Below are 17,947 nucleotides of genomic sequence, written 5' to 3'. Positions count from 1 at the left end.
ACACCCACCACTCTGTGTGGAAAAACTTACCCCTGACATCCCTTCAGTACCCATTTCCAAGCACCTTAAAACTATGCCCTCTCGTGTTAGCCATTTTAGCCCTGGGAAAAAGCTTTCATCATTTTAAACACCCATCTAGCAAGAACAAATTCAGTCAGGAAAATTAGCTGAGACAGAAGAAACTGAGTCGTATTTTTAAAAAAATGCTAAATTGTCAAGGAAAGTACAACTTCAGACATTTTTGGCCCTCAACAGATAATCTACACAGCAACTTCCATGCACCGGTGCACTGATGAAAATTTAATTATTTAACAGATACTATATTTAGCAAGTGAACTTGTTTGAAGTCCAACAATGACTGAACTCTTACACATTTTCAGATACACAATAAAACTGGACCAAATAGCCTATGGCCTGAAGAAAATACAAGCGACCCACACATTACAGGCGCCGACTGCATTCCTAGAAAACAGTATATTTTTACTTCCTCCCTACCTATCCCTCAAATTCTGCTAAGTGTGAATTGTATACTGTATCTCAAAATTTTGGGTAGTGATTTCTGAATTCTGTCAGGGCAAGTGCTCCAACCCAAGACGGTCGCTTGTAATATGTACTGATGTGTGACTAAGGCTTCCAATACATTTTGCTTAGAATTGAGCATTAACTACATTTTTCTAAAGCAAAATACAAACTGAAGGGAGAACTCAGTGGGTTGAGCAGCATCTTGAATGGCAAGAGTTATGTTGAAACTGATCCAGAGTCTTGAGTCATCAACAATTCCTTTCACTCCGCTAACTGATACCAGCAGTTTGTATTTTGTTCCAATTTACAGAATCGGTAGTTTCATATCTCCTTACTTCTAAAGTTTAGTGAGCACTATTTAAAAGAAATCAGTTTCCAAAATGTTTGAGGGAAGGAGCAAGTTAATAAAGTAGTAAATTCAGGAACTTAACAACACCCTTCCAAATTAAAATTTTTAATTCTTCAGATTCTAATCAACTTCTTTTGATCTATAGGTCAGTTCTAGCATTAGTCAGCATACAGTAGTAAAATAAGTCACCTTACGTGAAAAATGGCAGCACTGATCATTTAGAATATTCATGAGACAGTGAATCTGGCTGAATGACAGAATAGCTCACATCCCCAGTGAGTTACATAAATGCAGAAATACTGCTGCTCCAAATATGTCTACATGAAAGTAACCCATTTACACTTCAATGTTCTGCATCTGATGCCCCATATTTTATACAGTAAAATGTAGTCTAACATACCAAAGAGAATGCATTTCCAGTTTTCGACTATTTTTAAATGAGTGAACAAGTTTAAGAGGACAACAACTTGCATAAGAAACAGAATCAGTTAATCATTGGCAATTTCAAGCACACCACCTCCTCCTTCACAATGATAGCTAATCCATCCCAACACCTTCGCAGATTACCCTTACTCCACTCAATTACAAACATCACGCACTCTCTCGTGAATGTCTCCCTGCAGGAGAGGATCCTCAAAAACTCAGAATCTTCCACCTCATCCCTAAATTAATACATTTCTTGTAAGCATAACCCCTGGTTCTACAGTCTAAAGCACAAAAAGCCTCTGCATTCATTGTGTAAAGAGTCAAATATGTGATAGAAAAAAAGTTCAATGATTTCTTATTCTTCTAGTCTATAGAAGAAGTCTACGTCATCATAAAAAGACAAGAAAGACTTTGATAATAGTCTTATTAATTCTGGGCTCTCTGGTATACCTATCTGGATTTTTTTCCCATTTCATTGAGTATGCTCAGGAAGATCAATCAGAGGAGGAAGAAAGCAAGCACACACAAGAGAACATGTTTTTGATGAACAAAAGCAGAATCACAAATATGATTTCAATTTATTTAAACTAACCCAGGAAAATAAAAGCTACATTCCAAAAAAGGAGCAACTTCAATTTATGGTATTCACAGATTTGCCAAATCCTCTTGGGTACAAAATGAAATGTGTGCAATGCTAGACAATTTAAGCAGCAGCTGTGAAGCAATACTGCAAAAGTGGCTCTACTTGCACAAAGCAAATCAATGGCACAGAAGTAACAAAAGCTTACAATGCAATGATTGTATAACCATCTATTGTCCCCAGCCAAGGCTATTTTGTTACTAGGACAGGTGAGGAACAAACAAAATGAGAATGTGAAGTAAATTTTGCTCCCCAAGGCTGTTTAAATATTTGAAATAAAGAGAACATCTCATCATAATCTCCAAAACTGAAAATATTGGAAATTAACCAGAAGTTCAAACATACATACAGCTTTATCATAAGAAATTCCATTCATAACTCATTTGATCTTCTATTTAAATTAAATTTCAAAGAAAATATGAACTGGTTCCTGATTATTCATAAGGGAGCTCTCTGATGTCAGGGAACAATCCAGTGCAGTGACCAGCTGCAGTCCTTCAAGCCTCAGGTACTGCTATATTGCTTGGAGTGTTCTTGAAGATCATCAAAGAGGTTGGATTCTATTTCAATTGGCAGCACATTGATACTTCTGGTAGGGATGTCTCAGTTCCAGTGACACTGATTTGATCCTGATCTCGGGTGCTACTTGTGTGGGGTTTGCATGTTCTCCCTGTAACTTTTGACCAGGGTCAACAAGAATTGGGTGGGGGGGGGGGTGAGGTGGAAACTAAGGAATGCAAAAAGAATGTTGAAAGGAAATAAATTTCCTTGTCATATAGGAGGCCATTTCAGTCCACGGAGCCGTCTGACTCCCTTGCCCCATCCCTACAACCTATTTCCCCTACATTCCAATGTTTATAAATGACCTGGATGAAGTAGAAGGGTGGGTTAGTAAGTTTGCTGATGACACAAAGGTTGAGGGTGCTATGGATAGTCTGGAGAGTTATTCCGCTTTAATTTCTGACATCGATAGGATGCAGAACAGGGCTGAGAAGCGGCAGATGGACTTCAACCCAGCCAAGTGCGAAATGGATCATTTTGGTAGATCAAATTTGAAGACAGAATATAATATTAATGGTAAGGCTCTTGGCAGTATGGAGGATCGGGGAGATCTTGAAGTCCATGTCTATAGAACACTCAAAGCTGCTGCGCAGGTTGACAGTATTAAGGCGGCGTGTGGTGTGTTGGCATTCATCAACTGGGGGATTGAGCTCAAGAGCCGTGAGGTAATGTTACAGCTATACAGGACCTTGGTCAGACCTCACTTGGAGTACTATGTTCAGTTCTGGTCACCTCACTACAGGAAGAATGTGGATACTATAGACAGAGTGCAGGGGAGATTTACAAGGATGTTGCCTGGATTGGAGTGTACTCGGCCTTTTCTCCTTGGAGCGTTGGAGAATGAAAGATGACCTGATAGAAGTGTATATGATGATGAGAGGCATTGATCATGTGGATAGCCAGAGGCTTTTTCCCAGGGCTGAAATGGCTAACACGAGGGGGCATAGTTTTAAGGTGCTTAGAAATAGATACCAAAGGGATGTCGGGGTAAGTTTATCTACTCAGACTGGTGGGTACGTAGAATGCACTGCCGGTGGCAGCGGAACCAGATACAATAGGGTCTTAAGAGCCTCTTAGATAGGTACATGGAGCTTAGAAAAATAGAGGGCTATGCGCCAGGGAAATGCTAGGCAGTTTCTAGAGTAGATTACATGGTCAGTACAACATTGTGGGCTGAAGGGCCTGTAACATGCTGTAGATTTCTACATTCCATGTTGTTCTGTGTTTCTGTCCGAAACGGCAACTGTACTTTTTTTTTCCCCCGAAAGATGCTGCCTGGCCTGCTGAGTTCCTCCAGCATTCTGTGTGTTGCTCAGATTTCCAGCATCTACAGATTTTCTCTTGTGATTGGCTCCCTACATTCCGTTTAATTTCTATAAGCAATTTAACAACTTCAGGAGATAAAAATTAAGATCCAATGTATTTGATGCTTCAATTCAGATCACTGAGATGCAAGACAGCCCTTTTGGATTTCACCCAAATTGAATGAACACAGGGCTCATTACAGATCTTAAGGTCACCTTGTAACTGTCCTGTCTCAGCATAACAAGGCTGTCAACTTCTTTTAGTTTGTTTCCAGCATTATTTTCAGTGTCAGCTTCTCCCAACTATAATTACAACAGTGCATTGCAAAAGTATTCAGGCCTCAACCCTTTGTTCACATAAATGAATATTAGAACTAGGGATTTTGATTAATTTAACCTAGAGTTTTTATTTATGAATCACAAGCTCCCCACCAGACACACAGCAGAGCCAAAAAAACAACACAAGGAAAATTGCAAAGCATGTAAAACTTTAAATTCGAAAATTAAAATGTCAGCAGTTCAAAGCTATTCATCCCTCTTTGCTCAGTGCTTAGTTGAACCACCTCTCACATCAATTACAACCCGTAGTCTTTTTATACAAGTCTATTGGCTTTGCACAAAATGATGGAGCAAGATTTGCCCATTCCTCCTTTCAAAATTGTTCAAAGTTGGGGAGTGGCAGTGGATAGCATTCTTGCCAGGGATGCTTGATCGGGTTAAGGTCAGGATTCTGACTGAGCCACTCAAGGACATTAATTTTCTTCATTTGAAGCCACTACATGGTTCCTCTGGCATTGTGCTTTGGGTCATTGTCCTGCTGAAAGATAAATTTCCTCCCCAGTTTATGCTTTCTGGCAGAGGCTAGCAGGTTTTTATCCAGAATCTCTCTATATTTAACAGCATTCATCTTCCCATCAATCCTGATCAGATTGCCAGTTCCTGCTGCTGAAAAGCATCTCTACAGCATGGTGCTACCTCCACCATACTTTACAGCAGAGATGGTGTTATCTGGCTGATGCAAAAAGTATTACCTTTACACCACATATACCATAGTGTTGAGGCCACGTTCCACTTTAGTCTCATCTGATCGCAGCACCTTCTTCCAAATCCTTACAGTATCTAAGTGACGCTTTGCAAAGTCTTTACAGGCAAGGATTTTGTTTTAAATATAAGTCAGGGCTTCTTCTTTGCCACTCTTCCATAAATACTCTTTCTGTGCAAGGCCTTCAAGATTATGGAGCCATTAATTTCATCTCCAGTTGCAGCCACTGACTTCCACAGCTCAGAGTGACTGCTGGCGTTACAGTAGCCTCTCTTACAAGTGCCATTCTTCTTTGGTGACTAAGTTTAGTGGTTGGCTGACCTAGGCAATGTGGCTGTGGTTTCATATTTTCCCACTTTTTCCATGAGCTCTGAAGTATGTTCAGTGCCTTTGAGATGGTCTTGTACCTTTCCCCAGATTTGTGCTTCTCTATTATAACTCCCCTGACTTACCTTGAATGCTGATTTTATTTTGGTTTGCTCGGTTGAAAATCTACCATACTTTTGGACCCTACAGAGAGGGAGAATTTCTTATGAATTCATTGAAAACAGGCAATCCTCCAATTTTCTACATCAACAAATTGAGTCAAGGTAATATACAGTATTGCATCTGAGGAGAGTTGATGTAGTAATTACAAAGGGGATGAACCCTTTTTCAGCCTCAATTTCAATTTTTGATAAATTGTTGACTGGTTTTTGAATTTTTGATTTGACATTATGCATAATGTTTTATAGATTAGCTCAAAAATCTATAAAAGATGGCGCTCAGTACTCGGTGTCGGACAGCTGATTCGGAGGCTCGAAGTTTTCAGATGACTCAGAGACGGATTGTGGTCGGGCATGGCAGGGAGAGTTTTTCTTCCTTCTCGTCTGCGTGAGATGTGAGACATTTGAGAGACTTTGAACTTTTTACTGTGCTCATGGACGTCTTCATCAAGTTATGGTATTGTTGCACTGTTGTAACTATATGTTATAATTATGTGGTTTTGTCAGTTTTTTTCAGTCTTGGTCTGTCCTGTGTTTTGTGATATCACACCGGAGGAAATATTGTATCATTTCTTAATGCACGCATTACTAAATGACAATAAAAGAGGACTGTGTGTCTTCATAATCTAAAAAAAGTCCTACTTCAAAACATTTAAAATTTAGAAAATAAGACAGTAAAATATGGAAATAGTTGTAGGGGCTGAATACTTTTAAGGCACTGTATATCAAGAAGTCACAGAACACCATTAATTTTCTCTTGAAAATACATTTTAAGCATCAACCTTTCTGAGCACTGGCAATGCCCAAATACGATACACAATGCTGACATTATAGGGAAAACAGTAGCCAATCCAAGGAACTTTGGTTAACTAAAAACATGCAATTCAAATAATCAGATTAAAATGCATAATTTAGTTAAGTTGCATTTACAATTTGCATTTATCATAAATGTGCTGTCGAACGATGGGATCAAGATATGTATTCATGCCTAACGTGACCTGCAGTCAAATGCTCAATCCAAAAAAAAACGGGTTTTAAGTAGGAAAGGCCTTAAGAGGGAATATCTGAAGATTTCTGGATCCTAGATGGCAGAAGGCACAGCATCTAATCATTTAAAGAGGAATGTATGCACATGAGGATGGATACTTAACAGCAGAATGTTCAGGTGAATATTGCAAGGGTGCTGCGTTATGAGGCATTTTAAAGCCTTCTTCACTATTTAGCAAAACATGGAAGGAATTTTTGTTACCTTGTGAAGCTTCATATCAGCTCATGGTTTTGTATTTGTTCTGGGGTTGAAAAATATTGGAATGGTAATAACCAAACCTACAGCCAAGTTTTTCATCATTCTCTGACCAATGTTGTCCGTCAACCAACAGTAAAGAAAACAAATGACTGATTTCTAATGGTTAGGAAACAACTTGAAATTTCCTCGGGATATGATATGATGAAATGTCAAATGACCAAGGTCCATTCATTCCAGTGCAGAGAAACAGTCAGGTTTATGTGCTTTGATATTCAGCCTGTTGAAAGGGCTATCAGTTTCAGTCAAAACACACACAAACCAGTATGTACTTGAATTTGAATTTCCCAAGGTAAATGATATTTAGCCCTGAAGGTCAAACAAAGAAAACCTTTAAATTTGAAATGGTAGGTACATTAAAACTGCATACCAAGGCCTGTGGCTTAAACAATTTATTATCTGCATTAAAAGATTTAGCATCCAAGCTTCACATACCAGTAGGTGCTGTAACTGCTGCAATCCATACATACTGCATGCTGCAACTTCTCTTTTTCATGCTTTTCTGATTTTTTGACATTGTTGGAATGAATCTGGGAATCTTCATAGTGTTTCTTGGCATGTCCATTCACATATCTGCAAATAAAAATGCAAAGGCCTTTGGTTTTAAAATATTCACCATACTAAGGTCTGAACTTTAAAAAACGTTGACTTAAACATGAGAAGGAACTCATGGAGAGGAAAAGGTTGATGTTTTGAACCAAGGCCCTTCATCAGGACTGGAACAGAAGGCAGCAGAAGTCAAAATAAAGTAGTGTGGGGAGGTGAAGGAGTACCAGCTGGTAGGTGAGTGGCTGGTGGACAGAGGAATTAAACAAACTTTTTTTCAACAGAACAGGCAATAACTTAAAACATATGTCCCTGTATACAGTGAAAGGACTAGAAGGAAAATCAGGAAAACCCACAGAAGAGTGTGATCTGGAATTCATCATGTAAAGGATGCCAGAGGCAACCTTCAACATGTTATAAAAGTTGCTTGGATAAGCAACTCAATAGCCATGAACTACAAACTAAGCTGGAAGTGTAGGGTAATGCAATAATTCCATTTTTGACTAACAAGACAAATGGCCTCCTCCTACGCTACTAATTTATGCGACCATATGCGCAAATTCAATTAAAGCAAGGAGATTTTACATAAATATGTACTGAATTTTAGAAAATTCCAGAATATTTTTCATACCTCGAACATTCAATCTTTGTTCAACACTCTGACAGTCAGTCCCTATATTAGCATAAGGGTCTGTGCATATTTACTTGCTGATAGCTTTCAAGCAATGCCAGGTGACAGACAGCTAAGGATCCAACGGTGGCAATAAGTGCTTCCGAGAGCAAATGCAATTTGAATAACAAACAAAAACTAAGTTGACATGCCATTTCACTGTTGATGCATTGCTGAAAGGTCAGAGGTGCCACCTGAGTTAAGGAATTACAGGTTTTTGCGCTTAATCATCTGATACAATATCCCATGGCACAATTTAGAAGCCAACAGTAGCTTTATCTGTAATGTCCTGATCAAACAGGTTTAATACCTCAAAGAACCCCACTAAATACAAACAACAGGAATTCTGCAGATGCTGGAAATTCAAGCAACACATATCAAAGTTGCTGGTGAACGCAGCAGGCCAGGCAGCATCTGTTGGAAGAGGTGCAGTCGACATTTCAGGCCGAGACCCTTCGTCAGGACTAACTGAAGGAAGAGTAAGGGATTTGAAAGTTGGAGGGGGAGGGGGAGATCCAAAATGATAGGAGAAGACAGGAGGGGAAGGGATGGAGCCAAGAGCTGGACGGGTGATTGGCAAAAGGGGATACGAGAGGATCATGGGACAGGAGGTCCAGGAAGAAAGACAAGGGTGAGGGGGGGGGGGGGACCAAGAGGATGGGCAAGAGGTATATTCAGAGGGACAGAGGGAGAAAAAGGAGAGTGAGAGAAAGAATGTGTGCATAAAAATAAGTAACAGATGGGGTACGAGGGGGAGGTGGGGCCTAGCGGAAGTTAGAGAAGTTGATGTTCATGCCATCAGGTTGGAGGCTACCCAGACGGAATATAAGGTGTTGTTCCTCCAACCTGAGTGTGGCTTCATCTTTACAGTAGAGGAGGCCGTGGATAGACATGTCAGAATGGGAATGGGATGTGGAATTAAAATGTGGGGCCACTGGGAGATCTTGCTTTCTCTGGCGGACAGAGCGTAGATGTTCAGCAAAGCGGTCTCCCAGTCTGCGTCGGGTCTCGCCAATATATAAAAGGCCACATTGGGAGCACCGGACGCAGTATATCACCCCAGTCGACTCACAGGTGAAGTGTTGCCTCACCTGGAAGGACTGTTTGGGGCCCTGAATGGTGGTAAGGGAGGAAATGTAAGGGCATGTGTAGCACTTGTTCCGCTTACACGGATAAGTGCCAGGAGGGAGATCAGTGGGGAGGGATGGGGGGGACGAATGGACAAGGGAGTTGTGTACGGAGCGATTCCTGTGGAATGCGGTGGGGGGGGGGGGGAGATGTGCTTAGTGGTGGGATCCTGTTGGAGGTGGCGGAAGTTACGGAGAATAATATGTTGGACCCGGAGGCTGGTGGGGTGGTAGGTGAGGACCAGGGGAACCCTATTCCTAGTGGGGTGGCGGGCGGATGGAGTGAGAGCAGATGTACGTGAAATGGGGGAAGATGTGTTTAAGAGCAGAGTTGATAGTGGAGGAAGGGAAGCCCCTTTCTTTAAAAAATGAAGACATCTCCCTCGTCCCCCGCATTCTGCAGGGATCGCTCCCTACACAACTCCCTTGTCCATTCGTCCCCCCCATCCCTCCCCACTGATCTCCCTCCTGGCACTTATCCGTGTAAGCGGAACAAGTGCTACACATTCCCTTACACTTCCTCCCTTACCACCATTCAGGGCCCCAAACAGTCCTTCCAGGTGAGGCAACACTTCACCTGTGAGTCGACTGGGGTGATATACTGCGTCCGGTGCTCCCGATGTGACCTTTTATATATTGGCGAGACCCGACACAGACTGGGAGACCGCTTTGCTGAACATCTACGCTCTGTCCACCAGAGAAAGCAGGATCTCCCAGTGGCCACACATTTTAATTCCACATCCCATTCCCATCCTGACATGTCTATCCACAGCCTCCTCTACTGTAAAGATGAAGCCACACTCAGGTTGGAGGAACAACACCTTATATTCCGTCTGGGTAGCCTCCAACCTGATGGCATGAACATCGACTTCTCTAACTTCCGCTAAGGCCCCACCTCCCCCTCGTACCCCATCTGTTACTTATTTTTATGCACACATTCTTTCTCTCACTCTCCTTTTTCTCCCTCTGAATATACCCGTTGCCCATCCTCTGGGTCTCCCCCCCCCCCTTGTCTTTCTTCCCGGACCTCCTGTCCCATGATCCTCTCGTATCCCCTTTTGCCTATCACCTGTCCAGCTCTTGGCTCTATCCCTACCCCTCCTGTCTTCTCCTATCATTTTGGATCTCCCCCTCCAACTTTCAAATCCCTTACTCACTCTTCCTACAGTTAGTCCTGACGAAGGGTCTCGGCCTGAAACGTCGACTGCACCTCTTCCTACAGCTGCTGCCTGGCCTGCTGCATTCACCAGCAACTTTGATGTGTGCTACTAAATACAAATCCTGCAATAACTGCAGGGACACAATACTACAGATGCTGGAATCTAGAACAAGCAATCTGCTAGAGGAACTCAGCTGGTTGGGAAGCAAATGTGGAATGAAGGAACTGTCAGTGTTTTGGTCTGAAGCACTGACAATTACTTTCCTCCACAGGTGCTGCTCGAGTCTGAGCAATTTCCTCCAGCAAATTTTTTGCCATTCCTGGTAACTGTCAACTTCCTAGTGCTCTGGGTAACATTTAACCCTCAACTAATACTGAGATGAAGCATGACTAGATTCATTGGAACAATTAACAAATGAGGCATCAAGAAAACATTTGAAGATGGATTCAAGATCACCAAGATACCACACTGCAGGATAATGCAGCAAAAAGTACAAAAACAAACAATTAAGTTTGATGAAAGACGAAGGAAATTAATAAACAGTGTATTTTGCTGCAATGCAATATCTACGTTTTGGTAAGATCACCAGAAAAAACAAAGTGGATTCCAGTAAATTAGATCATCGGTTAACCGTGGCAGCCACTAATTTGGGACTACTCTTAAAGAATAAAAACTAATCAAGAAAATAGCAGGAATTCCCTTTTTTTTGGGACACTATGTCACTTAATTGGGACAGGAAACTGTTGGCAAACAGTTTCTAACTAGAATCAGTCACGTGAACTTGTGTAGCCATTATAGACACTACACCATGCTTAGAGTGAACGGTTTTTAAATAGTGTCAATTGCACGTGGTTCTGTTCAAAAAGCAGTAATACATCTCACTGATAGTTGGTGAGAAATAAACAGCAAGACGATTTAGAACTGTTTTGCTCACTGCAGATTCAAACATTCAGACTTGGAAAATGCCAGAAACGACAGAAGTGAAAATGAAACTACTTCACTACTTCAACGAGTTAGGAATCACCTTGAATATTAACCTTTCGTCCCCACTGGACAGTCAACTCTCACCTGTGGCTCTAAGCAGTTATTTGCATGTGACAGAAGTCACACCCCATGACACTGCTTTGACGGGCACGCTAAACCAGGTGAAGGCAGCCGACGGGTCTCCTACCCCAGTGAGGTAGGGACACGTCTGTCCTAGCATGCGAAGTCAATTCTGGTGGACTAGGCAGATAAGATCTACAGTGAGATCCAAGAGCTAGGAAGGCTGCTCTGTAACACTGCATGGAGAACTAAGGGCATAACTAGAAGCCATGGTCATCCACTGGAACCAGGGAAGACACACCACTGGACACTGGACCTCCAAGGTCAAGAAAGTGGAAGTACCCCAATGCAATGGCTTTACCACTTTAAGAACTCTCCCACTCAGGTTCCGTGTCATTATCAAATATAATGGACAACCATCATATTGGTAGTGTTCTAATGAATATGTAGTCTTTTAAATACGCAATTTGTTACTCAGTTAAATGGAAGTTTATCTCTTTTGTACCTTCCTAATTATTCCAATGATACTTTGGCTAATTGGGGCAGCTGCTTAATTGGGCCAAAATATACTAGTCCCAATTAAACAGAATCCACTGTTGTGTGTATATACAAACACATATACATGTACATCTCAGCTGGTTTAGCCTACCACCTGAACATACCACCATGTATTTATAAAATCACAGTACAAACTGCCTTACTGTCCCTGCTGGGCAGCATCATGGAGGACAGGTGGCAGAACAGAGCAATGTTATTTTTAAACAATTCATTTCAAACTAGGAAATAACTAATCCTCTCAATGGCCCAAGTATGGCCGTAATCAGAATATTACTTCTACATGTGAAAAACAGAATTCCTATCTAAAAAACATAACTTACAAACTTATAAGCTAAACATTTCAAAATTGAAAAGTTAGCTTATGACAAGTAGAGACAACTTATTGGGAAAACTCAAGGGTGGATATATGAATAGCATAAACAGACTTTCCTTCAATATTCCGGTAAAATAGTTGGAAGCAAATTGGATTTAAGAAAAATCAGTTCAATGGGTAAAAGCAAAGTGCAAGGTCCCATGCACCAGGACTTTATAGGTGCAGCGTTAGGCTGCTTGTTTTGTATAGTATAGGTCAACAAGTTTTATATACACTTAGAGAGTGTGACTAAGTATTTTGATGGTCAGGTAGTTTTCAGATAATACAAACATGGCAGATTGCTTGATATTTTGGAAGTTGTATGCTCCAGGAAGTCAATGACCTAATCTGTTTTTGTGACGTCATTACAATTAGCTGGGTGTTAAATATACTGTGGTTTTGATTTTATGCAAAGTTTATACCATCCCCACTGCAAACCCAGAAACTGGGCAGAATGTAACCAAAAATATATCATGCTGAATATATACATGAATAGACAGATGACTTAAAATTGTATCTTTATGGTTGCAAATGTAAAACATTTAAGTAATTGATCAGCTGTGGTTAAAAACAAAAATGAAGAACATGGATTTACTGCACTATACAAGTCTGAAATAACTTCATAGAAAACCCTGCGGGATAATCTTTGAAGGGATGCAGGCTGAAAACTTGCAGAATTTAACAATTACATTCAACAGCACGTTAGACAATGAGATTCAGAGGTTCAAGTGACACTGGGTTAAACCTCATCTTAACAATAGAGGTAAATTGTCTCAAATGATATGAGGAAATAAATTTAGGGCAGCTGGTCCAGTGATATTGAAAAAAATGCAAGGTGGTTGTGGTTAAGAAGTGCCTCTGCAATCGTTAAAAGAACTAGAAACAAGAACAGAAATGGATAAAAATTATGACCCTTTGATCCCAGCATCTGCAGATTATTTTGTGTTTACGATTCGCTACTCTGCTGCAAAGTCTCTTCGTGGTATGCCTACCCTGAAGTTTCCATCTTCTTTTCGACGGGAGTTCAGTGAGACCCTCTCTCACTGCTCCCACTGTGATCTCCGCCTCTCTCCGACTCTTCGACCAGATCCTCGCCCAGACCTGCTACCGCAGCCACGTCTCCTTCCTGGGAGCGCGTCTTTCCCCTTACTGGTTTTTCACTTGGAACCTTACAGCCTTCTCCTTCCCATCCTCCCCCCACCTTCTTTATAGGGCCTCTGCCCCTTCCCCCTACAGTCCTGACGAAGGGTTCCGGCCCGCAACGTCGACTCATCGTTTCCCCGGATGCTGCCCGACCTGCTGAGTTCCTCCAGTGTGTTGTGACTGTTGCTTTGACCCCAGCATCTGCAGATTATTTTGTGATAAAAATTATTAATTTTACGCTGATATTTCCAAGTGAGTTTTGCCCATATAGATAATGCTGTGTACCAGGATTTCAATCACACTGATCATATAAACAATATTAAAAAGTTTACAAAAAAGATAATAAATCATTTTTGCCAGAAATGACTTTCCACTCTCAAATCCTGTGCTTGGCCTGAAATAGAAATTCAAATCTTAAAAGACAGTACTTGGAATGACAAAATTGCTTCACTGCTCTATATATCTAGTCAGCTCAACCTACAATAAACTAAACAGAAGTTTCATTTTCCATATTTCTAGGTGATACAACATTAAACTAACGACAGATTTGAAAGGCAAGCAATATTTCAAATGTAGCTATAGAACTTTAACTGCAAGTTAAAATCATGCTGTGATTACAATCTGGTACCAAGGACAACTCTCTGTACTCCAACTGAGGGATAAACAAGCCTATCAGCTTTTACAAACAATATCACCAAAGCAAAAAAAAAATTGGATTCCATCTTAAGGACAGTATGCAACTCAAAATTTAATCATACCTTCCGCAATGCACACTCGAACACATCAGACAGACCCAAGGACTTTTATTGGAGCGACAAACTGCAAAAGAATAGAGCAAATCGTCTTACTTTCAGAAATGTCATTAAATATTTTTCACAATGTGGAATCTCCACAGTATTACAAAATCAACATATTTTAAATAGATGTAAATATTAAGTAATCCCTCTGCCACATTGAAGCTGTAGTACTCTACAATTGTAATTCAGAGAACAAACATCTTAAGGATGCATTGAAAGATTTTGCTAAAATACCAAATCACTAAACTTCACAATGTCTTGACTATGCCAGTGACTAAATGTCTTGCAGACCGTAACCCCCATTTTACAAGATCTTCACTACTGGCAACCAGCAATAGCCTTGGAGATCTGTCGATTACTTCTTATGGAAAAACAACTTTATATAACTCCTTCAACATACAAAAGCATCTCAACAGTGAAATACGAAAAAAATTACTCTTCCACAAAATACATTTTTCTTAAGCTTATAAAATGAAGCCTGTTCGGTTCCACTTATGAAATTAAAAGTTTAAGATTCCAGCCACTAGACTGAAGTATGCTCAATTTCAAATGTAGTAGTATACACAATTATGTTTAACAAATAAAGAAACTCTGTATTTTTATGCCATAGAACCTTCTGCTGTTATACCCAAATATCTGCGGTGAAACAAATTGTTAGCTTCAATGAACATAGGTGCTGGAATGAAATTAGAAAATGAAAATCACTTCCTTGCTAAATTCCCAAAGTTTCAAGTTGTTTTACAGGAAGAAAGGAACTCGGAGTACTTTACTGCAACGATTAGAAGACACTGGCAAAAACAAAAATTCTCAGTCTTAGGGGATTTCTCCCAGAGTTTTCACTCACTTGTAATGGGATCTCACACATTACTGCTGCATTATAAATTCTCAAAATTCTTCACTGGATAGCAGATACTAGTTATTACGAAACTCATTGTCATTCATCATTCAGATTTTCCCCACTGTATAATGATTAGGTGCTGGAAAAAGTACTTTCTTTCTACTAGCAAGGCCTAGAAGCTAGATATGCAGTGTTAATGTTACAGTCAGATCTGCAAATACTACAGAACATTAAAATATACCTCCATGAATTCTGGACTTTCACTATGTGACCTACTAACCTATTTAGAAGACTAAATAAAATATATACAAGGTAAAAAAAAACACATTTAAATCAGTCTTTCACCTGATAAAGGATCTTTTTGCACCACTGACTGTTTGCCCCCTCCCCTTCCTATTCCTGTTCTACACTTCCTTAAAATTTATTACATTTCTAACTTGGAAAAGAAAAACAAAACATCAGAAAATCAGTGTCAAGGAGGCAAGAGATTCATCAGTACTAGTCTCAACCAAAAACATTCTGTAGTTCCAGAATCTAGGATCTGTAGTTACTTCTGTGTACATTTCTAACTTATCAAGCTCCGATGACAGGTCATCAACCTTGAACGTCAACTTTTTTTTAAAACTAATGCTGACCTAGAGGATCTTTAAAAATTTATAGCATAGTTTTCAGGGAACAACATGTACAGGTAATTAATGCTTCAGTGGTTCTACTGTATAATAGATAAACTTTTAGCAGCAAGCCCTTAGGTGACGATTAAGTATTGAGGTGTAATGGCCATTAATTATTTATCAGCAACTTTTTAAACTCCAAATGAATCAGACTATTTGACCAACTCACATTTTCAACTAACCAGTTTAAAATTGAATTCTGGATGGCAGAAGTTCGTTCCATGGAACAAAAGATGAATGGAATAAAGTGAATAAATAAGCTCAAGCAGCCCCTGAACTTCAGCTCAAATTCAAACCAACCAGTGAAAGCTAATCTTATTTCAATCACTAGGATAACAAATTTTCACAAATGCATGTTTCAGATTTTAAACTAAGCAATGCCCAGTAACTGTCTTGCTTTAAATCTTTATACACAGTCAAATCAACATCATGAATTTTAATTCAGTTGTTAGTTACAGAAATATGATGAACTATTTAGGATTCCACTGTGCCCATGTCAACTGCAACTTCAAAAATTAATTTGCACATACAATTGTAACAGTTGGTACATTAGAACAGGCCTAGTTTCCTAACTCCATGTGCAACACAACTGCAACTTTTGGCAAAATTAGTTTTCATAACAGGATTACAACCATCCATTTCCGCTGATTTTTCCAGTTTTATTTCCACATGGCCCTCATATCAGACATAGTTAATCAGATGTAAAGCAAACTTCCTGAAATCTATTCCCATTTGCCTCATTTAAAAATGACAAATCTCACCAACTTGACAATTAACTCATACATTGCATTAAAACCCTCTGGAACCATAATTTATTCAGAACCCACAGAAAAAAAAATAACACCTCAAAACAATTTCATTCAGTCAGAACATTATAGCACAAAAACAGGCACTTCAGGCCAACAAGTCTGACCCAGACTATTAATCGTCTAGTCCCACTGATCTGCACCTGAACCATAGCACTCTGTACCCATCCCATCGGTAATCCAAATTTCTCTTAAATGCTGTCATCGAACCCACATCCACCACTTCCACTGGAAGCTCATCCAATAATCACCACCCTGAGTGAAGAAATTCCCCCTCTTGTTCCCCTTAAACATTTTGCCCTTGACCTCCAGTTGTAGTCTCACCCAACTACAGTGGGGAGAAAAAACAGCCTGCTTACATTTACCCAATCTATACTCAATTTTGTACACTTTCATCAATCTCCCCTCATTCTTCTAAAGTCCTAACTTGTTCAACCTTTCCCTATAACTCAGGTCCTCAAGCCCCAACAACTTTGTAACTTTTCGCTGCAATCTTTCAACATTATTGACATCTTAGGCAACCAAAACTACACATGATACTCCAAATCAGGCTCGCCAACATCTTGTACAACTTCAACATCCCAACTGCTTGTACTCAATACTTTGAACCATCAAGGAAAATGTGCCAAAAGCTTCCTTTATGACCACATCTACCAGTGATGTCACTTTCAAGGAATTATGGATCTGTACTCCCCAAGATCCCTCCACTCCACCACACTCCTCAGTGCCCTACAGCTCACTGTGCCAGTCCTATGCAGGGTTTTCCACCTCACACTCGTTTACACTAAATTTCATGTGTCATTTTTCAGCACATTTTTCTAGCTGGTCAAGAACCCACTTCAAGCTTTGATTGTCTTCCTTGCCGTCCACTACTCTCCCATTCATGGTGTCACGTGCAAATTTGCTGATCCGGTTTACCACAATATCATTCAGGTGATTGATATAGATGACAAAATAATGGCCTGAGTACAATGCCCTGCAACACACCACTCGTCACAGGCTTCCAGTCAGAGAAGAAACCTTCTATTTCTACTTTCTGGCTTCTCCTGTGAAGCCAATGTCTAATCCAATTTAGTACCTCATCTTGAATGCCAAGAGACTGAATCTTATTGACCAACCTCCCACGTGGGACCTTGTCAAAGGCCTCGTTACAGGCCATGGCGACAACATCCACTGGCTTCACTTCACCTTTCCTGATAACTTCTTTGAAAAACTCCAAGATTGGTTAGATACCATCTACCATGCACCAAGCCACAGTGACTATTCCCAATCCCAATATATTCAGCCCCTTAGAACACATTCCAATAACTTACCACCACTACTTATGTCAGGCTCACTGGCTTATAATTTCCTGGCTTATTCTGATAGCCTTTCTTAAATAGAACAACACTAGTTACTCTCTAACACCTCACTTATGGCTAAGTTTTAAATACCTCTGCAAGGACCCCTGCACTTTCTGCACGAGCCTCCCACAGAGTCCCAGGGAACAACCTGTCAGGCCCTGGGATCTATCCACCCCAATTTACCTCAAGACAGCAAACACCCCCTACTTTAATCTGTATATTGTCCATGAACTCACTGCTACTTTGCCTCACTTCAATAG

The 17,947-nt window shown here is 40.3% G+C and overlaps 1 protein-coding gene across 4 annotated transcripts in view; it reads right to left on the bottom strand.

Annotated features, from left to right (window-relative positions):
• usp3 (ubiquitin specific peptidase 3) overlaps positions 1 to 17,947 on the bottom strand; it is a 121,297-nt gene that overhangs the window by 91,416 nt on the left and 11,934 nt on the right. For 3 of the 4 annotated variants that reach the window (XM_072282224.1, XM_072282221.1, XM_072282223.1), the window contains exons 2-3: positions 13,991 to 14,051; positions 7,068 to 7,205 (exon numbers count right to left, since the gene is read on the bottom strand). In XM_072282224.1, the coding sequence (XP_072138325.1) occupies positions 7,068 to 7,205; positions 13,991 to 14,051 (199 nt within the window). Of the gene's footprint in view, positions 1 to 7,067; positions 7,206 to 13,990; positions 14,052 to 14,873; positions 15,140 to 17,947 lie in introns of those variants that run through there. The other variant, XM_072282222.1, reaches the window with a different exon arrangement.

This window comes from Mobula birostris, chromosome 18, assembly GCF_030028105.1.
Source record: "Mobula birostris isolate sMobBir1 chromosome 18, sMobBir1.hap1, whole genome shotgun sequence".
Classification (NCBI taxonomy): domain Eukaryota; kingdom Metazoa; phylum Chordata; class Chondrichthyes; order Myliobatiformes; family Myliobatidae; genus Mobula; species Mobula birostris.
The sequence above is the reverse complement of the archived record's forward strand: the minus strand, read 5'-3'. Positions and strand labels throughout refer to the sequence as shown.